The sequence below is a fragment of the Lethenteron reissneri genome, chromosome 70, assembly GCF_015708825.2.
Source record: "Lethenteron reissneri isolate LAM-NWPU_2019-01 chromosome 70, ASM1570882v1, whole genome shotgun sequence".
Taxonomy (NCBI): domain Eukaryota; kingdom Metazoa; phylum Chordata; class Hyperoartia; order Petromyzontiformes; family Petromyzontidae; genus Lethenteron; species Lethenteron reissneri.
The window spans coordinates 4148972-4168734 of record NC_083848.1 but is presented as its reverse complement, the minus strand read 5'-3'; the positions used below and the strand labels follow the sequence as shown (position 1 = coordinate 4168734).

The window sequence follows — 19763 nt, the reverse complement described above, 5'->3', positions numbered from 1 at the left end:
GGAGAAACTGACTGTACGTTACTCTGCTGCCAGTAGTCGATCAAACCCCATTTGGGTTCCTCCAGATACAGGACACCACTGCGATTGGCCATCTGGAATGTCCGTAAAGCTCATGTGGAGGAGAGGCTGTCGTCCCTCTGTCAGGAGCTGGACCGGTACCGCCTCGACCTCTGTGTGGAATACAGGAGGTCCGGTGGACCAGTTCTGGCTCCAGTCACCATTAGGGGTGGACACTCCTCCTTTGGGGGCAGGAGACGGCCAAACAACAGGTAGTGGCACTTCTTTTGAAACAAAACAATGAAGGGGGTGTGGGAGCAAGGCCGTGATGTGTGGGAAGCTGTAAGTCCCAGAATGCCGTGGGGCTCGCCTCCCCATCAACGGGAGGCCGTGAATTGTGGTGCTGGAAAACGCCCCCACCAAAGATGAACATCGGTAGCGGGATGCAGGCAAGGCCGATAAGTCACATGCCTTCTATGAGCTGCTGTCACAGGTGCTGGCTAAAGTGGCCCCTCAGGATAAAGTCATGCTTTTTAACACGTTTTTATTTAACTCACTTTGCCTGTTGTATCCTCAAAAAATAAATCTTGTAACTCAATTTTTACACACTTCCCAATGTGCTACGACTGCAAACTTGAAATAGCTATGTCATACTGATGACAACACTATATTCTATCATAAAAAATCCAAAACATATCTTTTTAAACATTTTACATGCTTTTATTTAACTTACCGTGTGTGTTGTCGTATCCAAAAATCTTGTAACTCAATTTAAACCGTATTCCCAATGTCGTATCGGCTGCAAACTTGGTATAGGTATGTTATACTGATGACAATACTATATTCTATCATTAAAATTTAAAAATTGATATTTTTAAACGATCTTTTTAACGGCTCTAATTGTCTATGCTCAACTGATGTTGGCTGTAAATCACCACGGTTCCTTACGTCACGGTAAGCCTCGGGGAGCCACGCCCAGGGACGGGGGATGTGGAAGGAGGGGAGGGGCAATGGGGGCAGGGGGCAGGGCAACTCGGACAGTACATTTCATTAAAGCGTGTTTAAAAAAAAGTATTGTTAAATATTTCATGAGTGACTTTCATGCCTGAGTTGGTCATGACGCTGGCACCTTGGCTGGAGTGACTGGAAGGCATGGGCCAGATCAGCTCAATAACAATGGAGAAGGCTGCGAGAGATGTGCAGCCCATGGGCTTGTAATCACCAACACAATGTTCCAGCATCAGCACATCCACACAACATCATGGATGCAGGTCCAAGCAATAACATCTGCTGGACTATATAGTGACAGAACAGCAGATGTGGGCCCTTGTCCTTGACACCAGGACCTACTCTAGGGCTGATCTGCCCACTGATCATCAGCTTGTCACCTGTAAGACACACCTGCCATTCTTGCACTGTTGTGGAGGGTGTTCATCTAGGACCCCACTGAAACCCAGCGACATGGTCTCAGCTCGCTGAATGAAAACCTTCGATACTTCACGTGGCCTCAACGTGCACCTAGCCTGGCACAAGCGACGTGATGATGTCACCGTCGCTTACCGTATTTTCACGCATGTAACCCGCGGTGTCTACCACTTTTTACAAACAATACAAGACCCTGCGGGTATATGGAGGTGTGAGCTATCCCAAAAATATTTTACACGTGTGACATGTCATAACATGGTAGGACTATCCACTATGCAACACTTACCTTTGACTAAAGCACTGCTGAATAAACCACTCGCACTAAAATTGCACGTGTTATCACGTTTTAAATGAATTGTTTGTACAATGAAACGACAATGTTTGAAGTGGGTGCACTTTTTAACACGTAGGCTTTCGCGACCAATGTTATTCATAATCAACGTTTTTGGGTTTAGATCGCGTTATTTATAAATGTGTCGTAACCCTCCACCACCCGACACGGCCAATCAGTAAAAATGTGTCACGTTGACAAAGACAAATAGTTCACTGCTTTAGCCCACCGGTGTGTTGAAGCCACAACATTTACAATTTGAGTACGACGTTTCGCTGGTAATTGCATCCAGCATCATCGGGCAATTCGCCAGAATGGTGAGGCTCTGCTGTAATTATATACTAGATTAGTAATCAGGCTATTGTTACAATTGATTTTGACAACGTGGAAGTGTTGTGTAAAACTAGTTACTACTGGCAAAGACTAATTAGAGAATCGATTGAAATTGAGAGAAACAGAAATAACTTTAATCGCTCAGACAGCTACAGGCTTAGTGCAGCCTGGAAGCGTATTATTAAATAAGATACATTACAATTCCTTATAAGGGAAACAACCACTAACTGATTACTAATGTAGCATAATCACAATAAAACACATTCCAAATGATTACTAATCTACAACTCGCATCGTAACAATAGCCTGATTACTAATCTAGTATATAATTACAATCACTCCCCCCTTGAATCTTTGCACCTGATGAGTTAATGAGTTAATGATGACGTCACTCTGCTGCTGCTCTATATAAGAACGGGAGACACAGCAGAGCCTCACCATTCTGGTGAATTGCCCGATGATGCTGGATGCAATTACCAGCGAAACGTCGTACTCAAATTGTAAATGTTGTGGCTTCAACACACCGGTGGGCTAAAGCAGTGAACTATTTGTCTTTGTCAACGTGACACATTTTTACTGATTGGCCGTGTCGGGTGGTGGAGGGTTACGACACATTTATAAATAACGCGATCTAAACCCAAAAACGTTGATTATGGGTGCACTTTGTTTACCGTAACACTTTCAGTGGCTGTAGGGGGGTGTGAAAGTTTCAGCTGAGACTATGGATTGCACAATGGGAAGGGCATTAACAAGCGTCTACCAGACGCGGAATCATAATTGCTGAGTCCCTTAGGCCGCTGCTATTGGCTGAGCACTATACAGTCGCGACCATGAGCTTTGTTTCAAACTTCCAATGGCTTTGTTGCCAGGAGGCAATGGAGTTCCCGTAGTGCCGCTATTGTCTGTGCAGTGCGCAATGTATCAGTGCTAAAGCTGTACAGGGGTAACTACCGGTCCAATAGCTGTAACATGATGAGGTCGAATGCTGGTAAGCCTAACAGTACGCTTACTTACTTATCTACCAGTTATGTGTTACTTATTTATTGGATATTTACTTTTGTAACTTATTTACTGTTTTAAGTTCACTCGTTTCCGGTTAGTTTGTTTTCTTTGTGCACGTTATGATTTTAATGTTAACAATTGATAGTGGAATGGTTTACAAATGTAAAATTTGTATTAATATGATGGAATTAAGCTGCGGTAACGACGTTATAGATATGAATGCATGCGGGGTATATGGAGGTGTGGGCTATCTGAAATTAGTTTTACACAAAACGCTTTTTTTGCGGGGAATATGCATATGCGGGTTATATGCGGGAAAATACGGTAGTAGCAACGGTGGTTGTTGTTACCTAAAATGGAGGGAACAGAGGCCTATCCCAGGAAGGGACGGGGCCTAAAGAGGAAGGGGTGGGGCTTAAAGAGGAAGGGGCGGTACAAAAGCACACAGGCGAAGCAGGCAGCAACACAAACATGACGCTGCAAACGGAGTGATGGCTCCTCCCCCCCCCCAACCCCCCCTTAGCACACAAGAGATGGAAGCGAGAGTCGGGACTGTGGTCGACGGTCCCTCATACAGGGCCCTCATACAAGGACCCTCCCGTCAAACGTCCTCGTTTTTATCAACATTCCAACTCCGCCAATGGTCAACCATCGACCGAATCCGGACAGGAAATGGCCGATGCTGCATGCCACCCGATGTACAGATGGCACCATCAACGATTCGGCGGCCTGCGAAACCATCGTTCCACTGTGCCTCTGAACAGAGCATTGTAGTGGATAACAACACCTAAAAAATACATCTTTAACCCACTGCTATTAATCCGTATGAAAGAAGAAGAAAAAGCACGGAGGGACCGGCGTTGCCCCACCTGCGTCATCTCCATGTCGGCATCCCCCACCGTCTCCTCCTGCGCTCCTCCTCCTACACCTCCTCCTCCCACTCCAACTCCGCTCAGGTGCTTGCTCTTGTACTTGCGCTTGCCGGGCAGCTTGTCCCTCTCTCCCCCTCCGGGGGGGCCCTCCAGCGGGACCCCCACCCGCCGGCGCTTGGCGGGGGGCGCGGCCCCCCACTCATCGTGCCGCTGCTCCCCACCCAGGAGCAGCGGGCGACGCTTGTGCGGCTTCCGGCCTCGCCGGGCGCCCTGCTGCTGAAGATGATGGCGCTGCTGCTGATGGCGCTGCTGCTGCTGCTGATGGCGCTGCTGTTGATGACGCTGCTGCTGCTGCTGTTGATGGTGCTGCTGCTGCTGTTTCCGCAGCTGTGTTGGCTGTGTGCCGTGCACTAGCGTCAGCTGTGAGGCCTGCTGCTGCTGTTGCTGCGGATTACGCTGCTGCTGTTGATGGGGATGATGCTGTTGTTGCTGCTGTTGTTGCTGCTGTTGCTGCTGCTGTTGCTGCTTCCGCATTGGCTGTGGAGGCTGTGAGGACTGATGTTGTTGCTGCTGCTGTTTCCGCGTTGGCTGTGCAATGTGATGTAGGACAGGCTGTGAGGTCTGCTGTTGCTGCTGCTGCTGTTGTTGCTGCTGTTGCTGCTGCTGTTTCCGCGTTGGCTGTGTGGTGTGATGTAGGGCAGGCTGTGAGGGCTGCTGCTGCTGCTGCTGCTGTTTCCATGCCGGTTGTGTGGCGTGGGGAAGAACCGATTGCTGCTGATGCTGCTGCTGATGCTGCTGCTGATGCTGCTGCTGCTGCTGCTGATGCTGCTGCTGATGCTGCTGTTGCTTTTTTCGCATAGGCTGTGTGGTATGGGGTAGAGCAGGCTGTGAGGCTTGCTGTTGATGCTGTTGTTGATGCTGCTGTTGCTTCTGATGCTTTTGCTGATGAAGATGCTGTTGTTGATGGTGATGCTGCTGCTGTTGCTGCTGCGGCTTCTGATGCTGTTGCTGATGAAGATGCTGCTGCTGCTGTTTCCGTAAAGGCTGTGTCGGCTGTGTTGAATGGGTCATTGCTGTCTGTGAGGTCTGCTGCTGCTGCTGCTGCTGATGCTGCTGCTGCTGATGCTGCTGCTGCTGATGCTGCTGCTGCTGATGCTGCTGCTGCTGCTGCTGATGCTGACACTGATGCCGATGCTGTTTCCATACTGGCTGTGTGAAGGCGACAGCTGGTTGTGAGGCCAACTGCTGCTGCTGATGGTGCTGACACTGACTTAGCTGCTGCTGATGCTGACACTGAGGCGGCTGATGGTGCTGTTGGTGCTGCTGACACTGATGCTGCTGTTTACGCTGGGCCAACTGCTGCGGATGCTGCTGCTGATGATGATGCTGCTGCTGCTGATGATGAAGACACTGATGCTGCTGTTTCGTCATCTGCGCTGGTTGTGTGGCATGAGGAACACCCTGCTGCTGATGCTGTTGCTGCTGATGATGATGCTGCTGCTGCTGATGATGATGTTGCTGCTGCTGAAGATGATGATGCTGCTGCTGCTGATGATGCTGCTGGATTGGCTGCCTGTGGTCTCTGCGCGGTGGCCGTCTTGCAGGCTGTGCCGCCTGTGCCCTGGGCTGCTGCTGCTGCTGCTGTTGCTGCTGCTTGGGCTGTCCCCTCGGCCGCCTGTCTCTCTGCTCTGGTGACTGTTCTGCCTGGGCACTGCCCGTCGGCTTGTGCGGCTTTTCTCTCCACTGACTGGCGAGCTGTTGTGGTGGTGGTTGTTGTGGTGGCGGTGGTTGTTGTGGTGGTGGTGGCGGCTGTAGTGGTGGTGGCTGTAGCTGTGCGACAGCCTGTCCTGTGCTGTGCACGGTCCGCTCGAGCGACTTTGGCATGGAAGCCGGCTGTAGTGTCGGCTGTAGTGCCAGCTGTAGTGTCGGCTGTAGTGTCGGCTGTAGTGTCGGCTGTAGTGTTGGCTGTAGGGCCGGCTGTAGGGTTGGCTGTAGGGCCGGCTGTAGGGCCATCTGTAGAGTCGGTTGTCGGGCTGGCTGTAGGGTCTGTTGTAGGGCCAGCTGTAGGGTCTGTTGTAGGGCCGGCTGTAGTTTCTGCTGTAGAGCCTGCTCTAGGGTCGGTTGTAGGGCTGGCTGTAGGGCCGGCTGCAGGGCCAGCTTTAGGGCCGGCTGTAGGGTCTGTTGTAGGGTCGGTTGTAGGACTGGCTGTAGTGGTGGCTGTAGGGTCGGTTGGAGGGTAGGTTGTAGGGTCGGTTGTAGAGCTGTCTGTAGTGGTGGCTGTAGGGTTGGTTGTAGGGTCGGTTGTAGAGCTGGCTGTAGTGGTGCCTGTAGGGTCGATTGTAGAGCTGGCTGTAGTGGTGGCTGTAGGGTTGGTTGTAGGGTCAGTTGTAGAGCTGGCTGTAGTGGTGGCTGTAGGGTCGGTTGTAGGGTCGATTGTAGGACTGGCTGTAGCGGTGGCTGTAGTGGTGGCTGTAGGGTCGGTTGTAGGGTCGGTTGTAGAGCTGGCTGTAGTGGTGGCTGTAGTGGTGGCTGTAGGGTCGGTTGTAGGGTCGATTGTAGGACTGGCTGTAGCGGTGGCTGTAGGGTCAGTTGGAGAGTAGGTTGTAGGGTCGGTTGTAGGGCTGGCTGTAGTGGTGTCTTTGGGGGCGGTTGTAGGAAGCTCAGGGTCGCGGTGTTCGCTGGAAGTTGCCGAGTCCACAGTCCAACGCATGCCTGTACGTCTGGTTGTGTGTCGCTCCTTCTGTCGCCCGGCTGTATGTCCAGCTGTGTGTCCAGCTCTCTCCCGGATAGCCTGTCTGGCTGCACATCTGCCTGTCCCTCCAGCCGATTGTCCGACTGTCCACGGGGCTGTCTCTCGAACTGCCTCTCCTGCTGTTGCTTGTCCAGCCCTTTACCTGGCTGTCTTTCAGGCTGTCCCCCGGGCCGTCCGTCGGGCTGAAAGTCCAACTGCATCTTTGCCTGCCGGACCGGCAGCGCGTCCGGATGCGTGTCCAGTGACGTCTCCACCCCTTTGTCCGCCTGCGTGTCCGGCTCCGTGTCCGACTGTGCGTCCACAGATGTGTGCAATGCCTCCAGGTGGATCTGCACACGGAGGCTGTTCATACACCCTGCGCACCCATCACACACAAGCACACAGAAAGACAACAGCGTGAGTGGGGGTCGTGGGTAGACACGTATCTGTGCGTATGTGTGTACACGTGTGTCTGTGTGTGCAGTAGTAGTGGGGAGCAATAGAGTAGCGTATTCTTGGGTCTTTCGATAAAGTCACGGAGATAGGTTCAAAGAAAATAACAAAAAATAACAAAAAAAACTACGACGTTTCGATCGCAACACAAGCGGTCGTCTTCAGGAAAAGGGGGGTTAGCTTCCAAGACAAACTGTTTAGAAAGGTTTGAAATGGGCGTAGCCCAAATGTCAGCAGCCAATGATAACGTGAGTGGGGGGCAGCCAACCTGACGGTTTTCGCCAATCAAAGGGCTTCCAGGTGAAAATCAGCTTGTTAAGGAGAGATTATCACATTAATGGGAGATCGCAGAGCCGCAACCAAGGGGTCGGGGTGCGAAGTGACTGTGAAAGCGCAAGTTTGAAATGGGAGTAAATCACAACCAACATCGCAAGGTGGTAGGATGGGGGACATCACAGGCAATTATGACTTCAACTGGTTGATAACAGGACTGAATGCTGATGTACCAGCCCTGGTGAGACATCGCCTCATCAACACTCACTTCACTTGGAATGGAACATTCTACAAACAAATTCTTGGTTCTTTCGGTAAAGTCAGGTAGAAGGGAAATAATAAAATAATATAAATATAAAACAATCAAAATTCTCACGACGTTTCGACTGCAACACAAGCAATCATCATCAGGTGTGAAATCCACAGCAAGAAAATTTCACACCTGGTGATGATTGCTTGTGTTGCAGTCGAAACGTCGTGAGAATTTGTATTGTTTTATATTTATATTATTTCCCTTCTACGTGACTTTACCGAAAGAACCAAGAATATGGATCCCTGCAGTCACGAAAGCTTTAAATCAAAAATTCTACAAACAAGTTGAAGGTACCCCAATGGGTTTTCCCATATCTCCAGATGCAGCCAATGTTTTCATGAAAAAAAATTGAGACAGATGCCATCCAGGCATCCACCCTACGTCCGCCCTTGTGGCAGAGGTACGGAGATGACACGTTCGTCATCTGGCCAGATGGCCGACCAGCTCTGAACCAATTCCTCAACCACATCAATTCCATACACCGAGCCATCAAATTCACCATGGAGGTGGAAAAGGATGACAAGTTACCATTTTTTTATGTTTTAATCGAAAAGAGACCAGATGGCTCAATGGGACCCTGTTTATAGGAAAGCCACCCATATGGATGCCTACCTAAAACCTGCCTCCCACCACCATCCATCCCAGAAGAATTCCCTCATCAAAACTCGACACCATAGAGCTCGATGCATTTCCGACCATCACCACCTAGCCAGTGAACTGGAACACGTACCCCAAGCCCTCAAGATGAATGGATATTCAGACTACACAATCCGTAAGGCTATCACCCCAACCGTTGGGAAAGAACCATCTGAGGACCCAATCAAAACCGTCACCTTGCCATACATAGCAGGAGTCACTAAAAAGATTTCCAAAATCATGAGCAAACACAAGATCCAGGTTCGATTTAACACAGTACATACAATTCGTGATCTGATCCCATCTGTGAAGGATGTGATCCCTGACATGCAATACCCCGGCGTCTACAAACTAAGCCGTGTCTGCGGCAGTAGTTACATTGGGGAAACTTAGCGACATGTCTCGGACCGTGTTCGTGAACACGAGGCAGATCTGAAACACTGTAGGACCAATACCTCGGCTGTGGCTGATCATTGTTTTAACGCGGTGGGATCACACGAAATGGATTTCTCTAAGACGAAGGTACTTTGCAAACCCACTGGCTATCAACAAAGATTCGTTCATGAAGCCATCCACATATATATAGACACAACTTCAACCGAGAAGATGGCTACAAACTGAGCAATCATTGGAAGGACGTTATCAACCAGTTTAAGTCATCACTGGCTGTGATGTTCCCATCCTGCCACCTTGCGATGTTCGTTGTGCTTTACTCCCATTTCAAACGTGCGCTTTCACTCGGTTCACACTCACACAGTCACGCCGCGTGCCGACCCCTTGGTTGCGGCTCGGCGATCCGCCATGAACATGCTCATCTCTATATTCTTGGGTCTTTCATTAAAGTCACGTAGATAGGTGCAAAGAAAATAACAAACAAAAAACCGGCGACGTTTCAATCGCAACACAAGCGGTCGCCATCAGGAGAAAAAAATTAGTGGGAAAGCTGCTGAGGCAGGATGTTGTAAAGGTTTTTAACAAGCTGATTTTCACCTAGCAGCCCTCTGATTGGTGAAAACCAACCACCGTCGGGATGGCTGCCCACCACTCATTGGCTGCTGACATTTGGGCTACGCCCATTTCAAACCCTTCTAAACAGTTTGTCCTGGAAGCTAACCCCCCTTTTCCTGGAAACGACCGCTTAATTGCGATTGAAACATCGTAGCTTTTTGTTATTTTTGGTTATTTTCTTTGAACCTATCTGTCACTTTACCGAAAGACCCAAGAATATGAATTCCTGCAGTCACGAAAGCTTTAATAGAGTAGCGGTTCACGGCTGCGCTATAAACCCGGTGGCCTGAGTTCGATTCCCGCTCACGGCCAACACCAGTGGCAATTATCTGAACCAGCCCTGGGCCAGCCCTAGACCAACTAGGCCTCAATTGAGTACCTGCTGGTGCGGTGTGTAGTAAACATCGCCGTTGGGGAGACAAAGGCGTCTTGGCGTGGTGCTGGCCACCCACCCCCTCGTGTACCATCATAGGTGCTCGCTCAAAGCAGTTGCCCCAACAGTCTGTTAAGGCTACATGGGGGACATTTGTCTTTGTACTCGTGCGCACTCGTGCACGCGCACTGTTCTGTGTGCGTGTTTACTTGCGTGCCCGTCCGTGTGTACTCTCTCGCGTACTCTCTCATGTAACCGTACTCCCTCTTGTGTACCTTGCTCTGTGCGTCCCTCTCCCCGCGGCTCCTCCACGCTACCACAATGCACTGCGAGCACGGGGCCCGTGCTCTCCGCTCGCCCCGGTGCATGCTGGGAAGGCTGGGCCGCCCCCACCGCGGCCTCACGAGGGGGGTCCCCGTCGCTGTGGTAACCGTTGAGGCTGCCCCTGTAGGGCCCCTCGCGGAGCTCCGTGCGAGCCGCCTCTTCACGGAGCTCCCCGCGAGAAGCCCCCTCGTGGAGCCTCGCGTGAGCCCCCGCGCAGAGCTCCGCATCCCACCAGCCGTGGGAGCGAGCCCCCTCACGGAGGTCGCTGGAGGAGCTGCAGAGTCGGCGGTCTCCGTGGTGGAGGAAACCCTCCCCGCGGGGGAGCTCGGGGCAGCGCGCCCAGTCGTGGAGCTCCGCGTGGGGGCCCTCGCGGGAGGCGGCCACCTGGCGGAGGTCGCTGCACGAGCCGTAGTGGCGGTGGGCCCCGTGGCGGAGGTGGTTGCGGAGGCCCGGGCGGTAGAGGGGCCCCTGGCGGAGGTGTGGGTCCCATTTGAGCGGGTGGAAAAGGTGGTGGTGGTGTAGCCCATGGTGGAGCTCACCCTCCAGACCGAATCCCTGCAGCTCCACCGTGAGGCCAAACGGCAGCAAGGGAGAGAGTCCTCCTGGTCGCGCAACACACAAAGACACCCACTCACTCACCCACTCACTCACCCACTCACTCACCCACTCATTCACACACTCACCCACTCACAACCGCCATTCGCCACAAAGTGGTGGTGATGTCACCACAGCGCTTGTGCCAGGCTATGTGCACTTTAAGGCCACGTGAAATATCGAACGTCCACTGGCAGGAGGCCACAGGACAGACCCAGGTACCATGGGTTGACTGATTGAGATGACTGGCCAATGCACCACCTGTGCCCCCTACTGTGCCAACTTGCTGTGCTTCAGCCACATAGTGCTCCGCTCGTTGTTGTGAGTGTCGCTCCTCCGCCCTCCGTTGTTGCTGAAGGGCGACTGCCTCCATCTACCCAGCAGCATCCTTCACGAGCCTCCTCCACAGAGGCCGATCTTGACACCGCTGGTACCAATCATCGGCAAATCCACTCAGCTCTACATCCTCCTGTACCACATCACTCCATCTCTTCTCTAGCCCGTGCCGCGCACGTTTAGCCCCCTCGATCCGGCCGAACAAAAGCTGTTTGGGCATGCAGTCGCTGGGCATGTGGGCTACATGACCCAGCCAATGCAGCCTTGCCTGTTGTAGGAGCTCACCGATTGGACTTTGTCCAGTTCTTTCAAGGATTTGTGAGCTCCTCACACAATCCAGCCTGGTTAAACCCAGGATGAATCATAGGCATGTCAGCCTAAATGTTTTTAACCAGCGAAGATGTTCCATTAGGGGGGGTCCATGTTACGCAAGCACAGAGAAGGGAGGGCATGACTGTGGCCGAGAATACCTGAAGTTTCATATGGAGCGACAGACCAGGTAGCTTCCACACAGCCGATGAAAAGATAATGCCACTCGGTTGATTCGGAGTGAGACCTCTGCTGTCAAACCGGAGCCGGTTATGAGCACACTGCCCAGGTATGGAAAACTATCAACTCTCTCCACAACTGCTCCATCACCATTTTGGAGTTGTGGGGGTGGAGTGTCTGATGGCACCAAATACCCAGGCACACACTCACTAACTCACACACACACACACGCACCCACTTACACACTCACGCACCCACTCACAAACTGACTCAACCACTCACACACTCACCCACTCCCAAAGACAAAGATCCTCCATTTACCCTCAACAGACTCTTGGTGGCAAGACCTGTTAGCGAAGGCCGCCACAGGGCACCACAATTGAGCCAAGAATAATTCTCTCAGGGGGCAACTGGGCCGGCAGATAACATCAAAGCAAATTCTAGACAATGAAAACAAAACAAACTTAATAATAATAATGATAGCAATAAAGTAAAATTCACGCCTAAAACTTTGGTGAATTTAATAATGGAGGACAAAGATGGCAGAATGGTGATAACTGCTATTCGAACTAAACCGAATTTTATTTTACCAGGCAATGCCCCACTGAGCTATTTTGCACTATTTGAGAAGCCACCTGGCATCACAAATGACAGCTCAATCAAGTGGTGGTGGCCCATCACCATCACCGTGTGCAAATGCAAAGCAGCAGCCCAATCACTCTCTAAGCGCGTGATGTTGATTCTAAATGTGGAGGGCAAAGACTGGAGGACCCGGAGAAGAATCCACGTGACCACCAGGTGAGAGAGATGGAGAACGCAAACTCCAAATATGGTGGCTAGGAGATGTTCTCTCCCTCGCCTGGAGTGCAGAAGGCAGTGGGTTAGATCCTGGACCCTGACGATGCGTGCTGTTATAGATTTGGAGTCTGCGTGTCTCTCTCCCCATGGTGGGGCCACTGCGTGAATTTTCCTGCTGCTAGAAATGTTCACGTGATGATGATAATCCGCTACTTCGTTGCGCTTGACGCATACCCGGCCCCCTTTGTCTGCCCAGTGCTGATGTTCTACAACACCATACCAGGTCTCTGAACGAAGGTCGAGTCGATCTAGGGGAGGGCTGGGACCGGTTCAAATGTTAACCTACGGGCTGGGAAATACTCTCATCCGATTGGCCGCATGTTTAAACGCTTTCACCCCGATTGGCCGCTTGTGTAACGCTCTCATCCGATTGGCTGCATGTGTAACGCCCTCACCTGATTGGCCGCGTGTAACGCTCTCACTTGATTGGCTGCGTGTGACACTCTCACCTGATTGGCTGCGTGTGACACTCTCACCTGATTGGCTGCGTGTGACAGTCTCACCTGATTGGCTGCGTGTGACAGTCTCACCTGATTGGCTGCGTGTGACAGTCTTACCTGATTGGCTGCGTGTGACACTCACCTGATTGGCAGCATGTGACACTCACCTGATTGGCCGCGTGTAACGCCCTCACCTGATTGGCTGCGTGTGCGTGACTTCAGGACCACAGGGATGAAATCCTGGAAGCCGTTCTTGTGACGCTTGTGAGCTGACAAACACACACACAAGTACACGCACACATGTACACGCACACATGTACACGCACACATACACACACATGTAAAGACACAAGTGTACACACACACAACAAAGACCACCATTCGCCACTTGGTGAAGTCACCACAGCGCTGAGGCAGACTCAGCGCTGTTTTGACTAAGTGCAGACTAAGTGAACTTTAAGGCCAAATTAAGTGTGAAACGTCCTCTGGCAGGAGGTCGCGGGACAGACCCAGGTGCCATGGGTTGACTCAGATGACTGGCCGATGCACCACCTGTGCCCCCTACTGTGCCAACTTTGTTTTAGCCGCCCAGCGCTCCGCTGGTTGTTGTGAGCGTTGCTCTTCTGCCCTCTATTCTTGCTGGAGGGCAACTGCCTCCAACTACCCAGTAGAGTCCTTCATGACACAGATGACGATCTGGACCCCGCTGGAGCAGTCATCAACAAGTCCACTCAGCGTGCCTGGCAAGGCGATGATGGATAATCCTTGCCAGGACCTTTCCGGGCACAGTGAGGAGTGAGATGCCCCTGTCGTTGTTACAGTCTGTGCGGTCCCCCTTCTTAAAGAGGGGGACCACCAGGGCATCCTTCCAATTCTGTGGAACCTGTCCAGTGGTCCCGGCTGTTGTAATGTTGTCATATAGGGAACTCTGCACACAAACACCACCCTCCTACAGCATTTCGCTTGGGAGATCATCTCTGCCCGGCCCTTTTCCTGGTCTCAAACTCTGGATTGTCTTCTCTACTTCCTTAACAGATGGCACCTCAGTCAGCCACTCACAGTGGTGACTACTTCTTCCAATATTGGAGGCACCGCAGCCTCAGCAGGGTCATCCCCACTTTGCCCCATGATGTTTCCCAGGGCGACGGATTTCCCCTCCCCAAAACCTCACAGAAATCCTCAGCAAATCTGCAAATCTGTTCCTGGGGGTCGGAGATTGGATCACCTTTCTTCCCCCTAATGATGGTGATCGGTGTGGTGCTGCAAGTAACTTTTTTGATGGCGTTAAAGAGTGACTTGTGATTGCGGGCTACTGAGGCAGACTCCATCCCCTCAGCATCACGCGGCCACCACTCATTCTTACAGCGCCTCACAGCTCTCTGAACCTCCGAGCAAAGCCTGCAGTAAGCCTCCTCATGCTCCGACATGGGATGCTGCAGATGGTGAGAGTGGGCCTGTCGCTTTTTCTCAGCCAGCCGGAAACACCTCATCCATCAGCTGGGGTCTCTAGCGAGGTTTAGACCGTGTACCCAAAGCGGCCATTGAAGCTGCATGAGCCACAGTCCTAAACCTTGCCGATGTCCCCTCGGCATCAGAAGGAGGGGGGTGCAATGACAACTCCAGCTGCAAGCGATGATGACATTCTCGCTTGCAGCTTTCATCAGCTAGCTGAGACCACTCCACCGCAGGTTTGAGTGGTGGCTACAAACGCCATGAGGGGAATGGCCAATTGACATTGGCCCACCCGCAATGGCACTGCTCACCACAGCCTAACCGTTCGGCGCCACCAAGTAGGTAGGGGGTTGTTTTGCCGAACACACACGTACACGCACACACGCACATGAAAACACACGCACAAACATGTAAACACACACACTGACAGCTTTTGTTCGGCCGGATCGAGCTGGCTAAACGGGCGCGGCACGGGCTAGAGAGGAGATGGAGTGACGTGGTACAGGAGGATTTGGAGCTGAGTGGACTTGCCGATGACTGGTACCAGCGGTGTCAAAATCGGCCTCTGTGGAGGAGGCTCGTGAAGGACGCTACTGGGCAGTTGGAGGCAGTCGCCCTCCAGCAACAACGGAGGGCGGAAGAGCGACGCTCACAATAACGAGCGGAGCGCCGGGTGGCTAAAGCACAGCAAGTTGGCACAGTAGGGGGCACAGGTGGTGCATCAGCCAGTCATCTCGGTCATCTCAGTCAGTCGACCCGTGGCACCTGGGTCTGCCCCGTGACCTCCTGCCAGCGGGCGTTCAACACTTCACGTGGCCTCAAGGTGCACATAGCCTGGCACAAGCGTCGTGGTGACGTCACCGCCACTTAGTGGTGAATGGCGGTTGTTGTTGTTGCTGTGAGTGTGTGAGTGTGTGAGTGGGTGAGTGAGTGGGTGAGTGAGTGAGTCACTCACTCAGTGCGTGAGTGGGTGTGTGAGTGGGTGAGTGTGTGAGTGAGTGGGTGAGTGGGTGTGTGTGTGAGTGTGTGTGTGAGTGAGTGGGTGAGTGGGTGTGTGCGTGGGTGAGTGAGTGGGTGAGTGTGTGTGTGTGTGAGTGAGTGGGTGAGTGAGTGGGTGAGTGAGTGGGTGTGTGAGTGAGTGGGTGAGTGGGTGTATGCGTGGGTGAGTGTGTGAGTGAGTGGGCGTGTGAGTGAGTGGGTGAGTGGGTGTGTGAGTGAGTGTGTGAGTGAGTGTGTGAGTGGGTGAGTGGGTGTTTGAGTGAGTGGGTGAGTGGGTGAGTGAGTGGGTGAGTGAGTGGGTGAGTGTGTGAGTGAGTGAGTGTGTGAGTGAGTGTGTGAGTGAGTGGGTGAGTGAGTGGGTGAGTGAGTGAGTGGGTGTGTGGGTGAGTGAGTGAGTGTGTGAGTGAGTGGGTGAGTGGGTGAGTGAGTGGGTGAGTGAGTGGGTGAGTGTGTGAGTGAGTGAGTGTGTGAGTGAGTGAGTGGGTGTGTGGGTGAGTGAGTGAGTGAGTGTGTGAGTGAGTGAGTGGGTGGGTGAGTGAGTGAGTGTGTGAGTGAGTGGGTGAGTGAGTGGGTGAATGAGTGGGTGAGTGAGTGGGTGAGTGGGTGGGTGAGTGAGTGAGTGTGTGAGTGAGTGAGTTGGTGAGTGAGTCACTCACTTGGTGAGTCCCCCTCCTCCGGGCTGCCCCCTCCCCCGATGGCCTCCCAGATCCCCCTCTTGCCCCCTCGCACCTCCTCCCCCTCCCCCCCGTGGTGAACTTCGAACTCAGAGGCCCCCACAGCCCCGCCCCCATCCCCCCGGCCCCCACCGCCCCTCCCCCGCTCCCGCATCTCCAGCTCAGAGAATCTCAGCATGGCCCTCTGCACGGGTGGGGAGAGTACAGGGTGAGCGAACAGGGTGAGCGTACATGGTGAGGAGACATGGTGAGGAGAGAGGGTGAGGGACATGGTGAGGAGACGTGGTGAGGGACATGGTGAGAAGACGGGGTGAGGAGACGGGGTGAGGAGACGGGGTGAGGAGAGAGGGTGAGCGGACGTGGTGAGGGGACGGGGTGAGGGTTTGGTGAGGGTACACGGTGAGTGAATGGTGAGGGTACATGATGAGTGAATGGTGAGGGTACAGGGTGAGTGAATGGTGAGGATACAGGGTGAGTGAATGGTGAGGGTACATGATGAGTGAATGGTGAGGGTACAGGGTGAGTGAATGGTGAGGGTAGTTACAGGGTGAGTGAATGGTGAGGATTACAGGTGAGTAAGTGAATGGTGAGGGTACAGGGTGACGTGTGAAGGGTGAGGGTACAGGGTGAGTGAATGGTGAGTAACAGGGTGAGGAATGGTTGAGGTACGGGTGAGGTTGACTGGTGAGGTACAGGGTGAGTGAAGGGTACAGGGTGAGTGAATGGTGAGGGTACAGGGTGAGTGAATGGTGAGGATACAGGGTGAGTGAATGGTGAGGGTACATGATGAGTGAATGGTGAGGGTACAGGGTGAGTGAATGGTGAGGGTACAGGGTGAGTGAATGGTGAGGATGCAGGGTGAGAAGTCAGCATGACTGAATATTTGAAATCATTAATGCAACATCACCACCACCACAACCACCATAACCACATCTCCACAACACCACCACCACCACCACCCTCTCATCACCACCACCACCACATCATCACCACCTCATCACCACCACCACCTCATCACCACCACCATCTCATCACCATCACCACCTCATCACCACCACCACCCCCTCATCACCACCACCACCTCCTCCTCCTCCTCCTCCTCCTCACCACCACCACCACCACCCCCTCATCACCATCACCACCTCATCACCACCTCATCATCACCACCACCACCATCTCATCACCACCCCCTCATCACCACCACCACCATCTCATCACCACCCCCTCATCACCACCACCACCTCATCACCACCACCACCTCCTCATCACCATCACCACCACCCCCTCACCACCACCACCACCCTCTCATCACCACCACCACCACATCATCACCACCTCATCACCACCACCCCCTCATCACCACCACCACCTCCTCCTCCTCCTCCTCACCACCACCACCACCCCCTCATCACTATCACCACCTCATCACCACCACCACCCCCTCATCACCACCACCACCTCCTCATCACCACCATCTCATCACCACCATCTCATCACCACCACCACCTCATCACCACCACCTCACCACCACCACCTCATCATCATCACCATCACCACCCCCTCATCACCACCACCACCTCCTCATCACCACCTCACCACCACCACCACCCCCTCATCACCACCACCACCTCCTCATCACCATCACCACCACCCCCTCACCACCACCACCACCTCATCATCACCACCTCCTCATCACCACCTCCTCATCACCACCACCACCACCCTCTCACCACCACCCCCTCACCACCACCACCACGACCACCTCATCAACATCATCCTGGACATCTTGGGCTCAGTTATTCCTCCTCCCCCACCCCTGCCTTCTGCCCCCCTCTCTCTTCATGACATCACCAGAACATCACCACCTTGACCCCCTCCCCCAATCTGCTGCTCACGTGCCCGACAGAATCCCACGCATCTCCCTCTCCCACCATCACCCTCCATCACCCTCCATCACCCTCCATCACCCTCCATCACCCTCCATCACCCTCCATCACCCTCCATCACCCTCTGTCTCTCTCCCCTCCCCACGCGGTGGAGCGGCCTACACCCCCAACACCGCTGTGGTGCCTCTCAGCCTTGCCCACACCACCGTCTCCACGGAACTGAACTGCCTCACCCCGGTATCGGCAGGAGCCGGGATTGGGTGCAGAATGACATCGCGGTGGTAGCCGCTGGTGCTGCCGCTGCCGCTGCTGCCGCTGCCGCTGCCGTTGCTGCTGCAGCTGCTGCTGCTGCAGTCCGGCTGCTGCTGCTGCTCACGGAGCACAAGGCCCAGTCTCCAGTCAGCTGCAATGATAGCGGACTGCCAGAGAGGCGGCACAGACACAGCCGCACTGCTCAACTCCCCACCCACACACGGCAGCGCCCGCCCACCCACCTGCACAGCCCCACACCCCAACACCAACCTACAAACCTACCTACCCACCCACCTACCCACCCACCTACCCACCTGCACACCCGCACACCCCAACACCAACCTACCCACCCACCTACCCACCTGGACACCCGCACACCCCCACACCAACCTACCCACCCACCTATCCACCTGCACACCCCAACACCAACCTACCCACCCACCTACCCACCTGGACACCCGCACACCCCCACACCAACCTACCCACCCACCTATCCACCTGCACACCCACCCACCCCAACACCAACCTACCCAGCCACCTACCCACCTGGACACCCATCCACCTGCACACCCCAACACCAACCTACCCACCCACGTACCCACCCACCTACCCACCTGGACACCCCCACACCCCCACACCAACTTACCCACCCACCTACCCACCTGGACACCCACCCACTCCAACACCAACCTACCCACCCACCCCCACACCAACTTACCCACCCACCTGGACACCCACCCACCCCAACACCAACCTACTCACCCACCCCAACACCAACCTACCCACCCACCCCAACACCAACCTACCCGCACACCCCAACACAACCTACCCACCCACGCACCTGGACACCCCCACACCACAACACCAACCTACCCACCCACCTACCCACCTGGACACCCGCACACCCCAACACAACCTACCCACCCACCTACACACCTGGACACCCACCTCCCCACCTGGACACCCCCACACCAACCTACCCACCTGCACACCCACCCACCCCAACACCAACCTACCCACCCACCTACCCACCTGCACACCCCAAGACCAACCTACCCACCCACCTATTCACCTGTACACCCTCACCCCGCACACCCACACACCCCAACACCAACCTACCCACCCACCTACACACCTACCCACCCACACACCCACCTATTCACCTGTACACCCTCACCCCGCACACCCACACACCCGCACACCCCCACACCCACCTGCTCCCCCATACAGCCGCACACCCACCTACCCACCCACCTACCCACCCACACACCCATCCGACCACCTACCTACCCACCAGCACACCCACATACCCATCCAACAACAACCGCCATTTGGCACTAAGTGGTGGTGACGTAAACACGGCGCTTGTGCCAGGCTATGTGCACTTTAAGGCCACGTGAAGTGTCGAATGCTCGCTGGCAGGAGGCCATGGGACAGACCCAGGTGCCACGGGTCGACTGATTGAGATGCTCCACCTGCGCCAACTTCCCGTGTTTTAGCCGCTCGCCGCTCTGCTCGTTATGAGAATCGCTCCTCTGCCCCCGATTGTTGCTGGAGGGCGTCATTCACGAATTTCCTCCACAGAGGGTGGAGATTCCGCTGAAACCAGTTATTGGCAAGTCCACTCAGCTCCATATCTTCATACCACATCACTCCATCTCTTCTCTAGCCCGTGCCACACCCATTTAGCTCCTTCTATCCAGCCAAACAAT

At 53.8% G+C, this 19763-nt stretch overlaps 1 protein-coding gene across 1 annotated transcript in view; it reads right to left on the bottom strand.

The window, feature by feature from the left end:
• LOC133361017 (uncharacterized) overlaps positions 1-19763 on the bottom strand; it is a 60445-nt gene that overhangs the window by 14737 nt on the left and 25945 nt on the right. Inside the window, exons 3-6 of the mRNA XM_061579902.1 lie at positions 15896-16001; positions 12983-13057; positions 10023-10673; positions 3958-7067 (exon numbers count right to left, since the gene is read on the bottom strand). Of these exons, the coding sequence (XP_061435886.1) occupies positions 3958-7067; positions 10023-10673; positions 12983-13057; positions 15896-16001 (3942 nt within the window). The remainder of the gene's footprint in view (positions 1-3957; positions 7068-10022; positions 10674-12982; positions 13058-15895; positions 16002-19763) is intronic.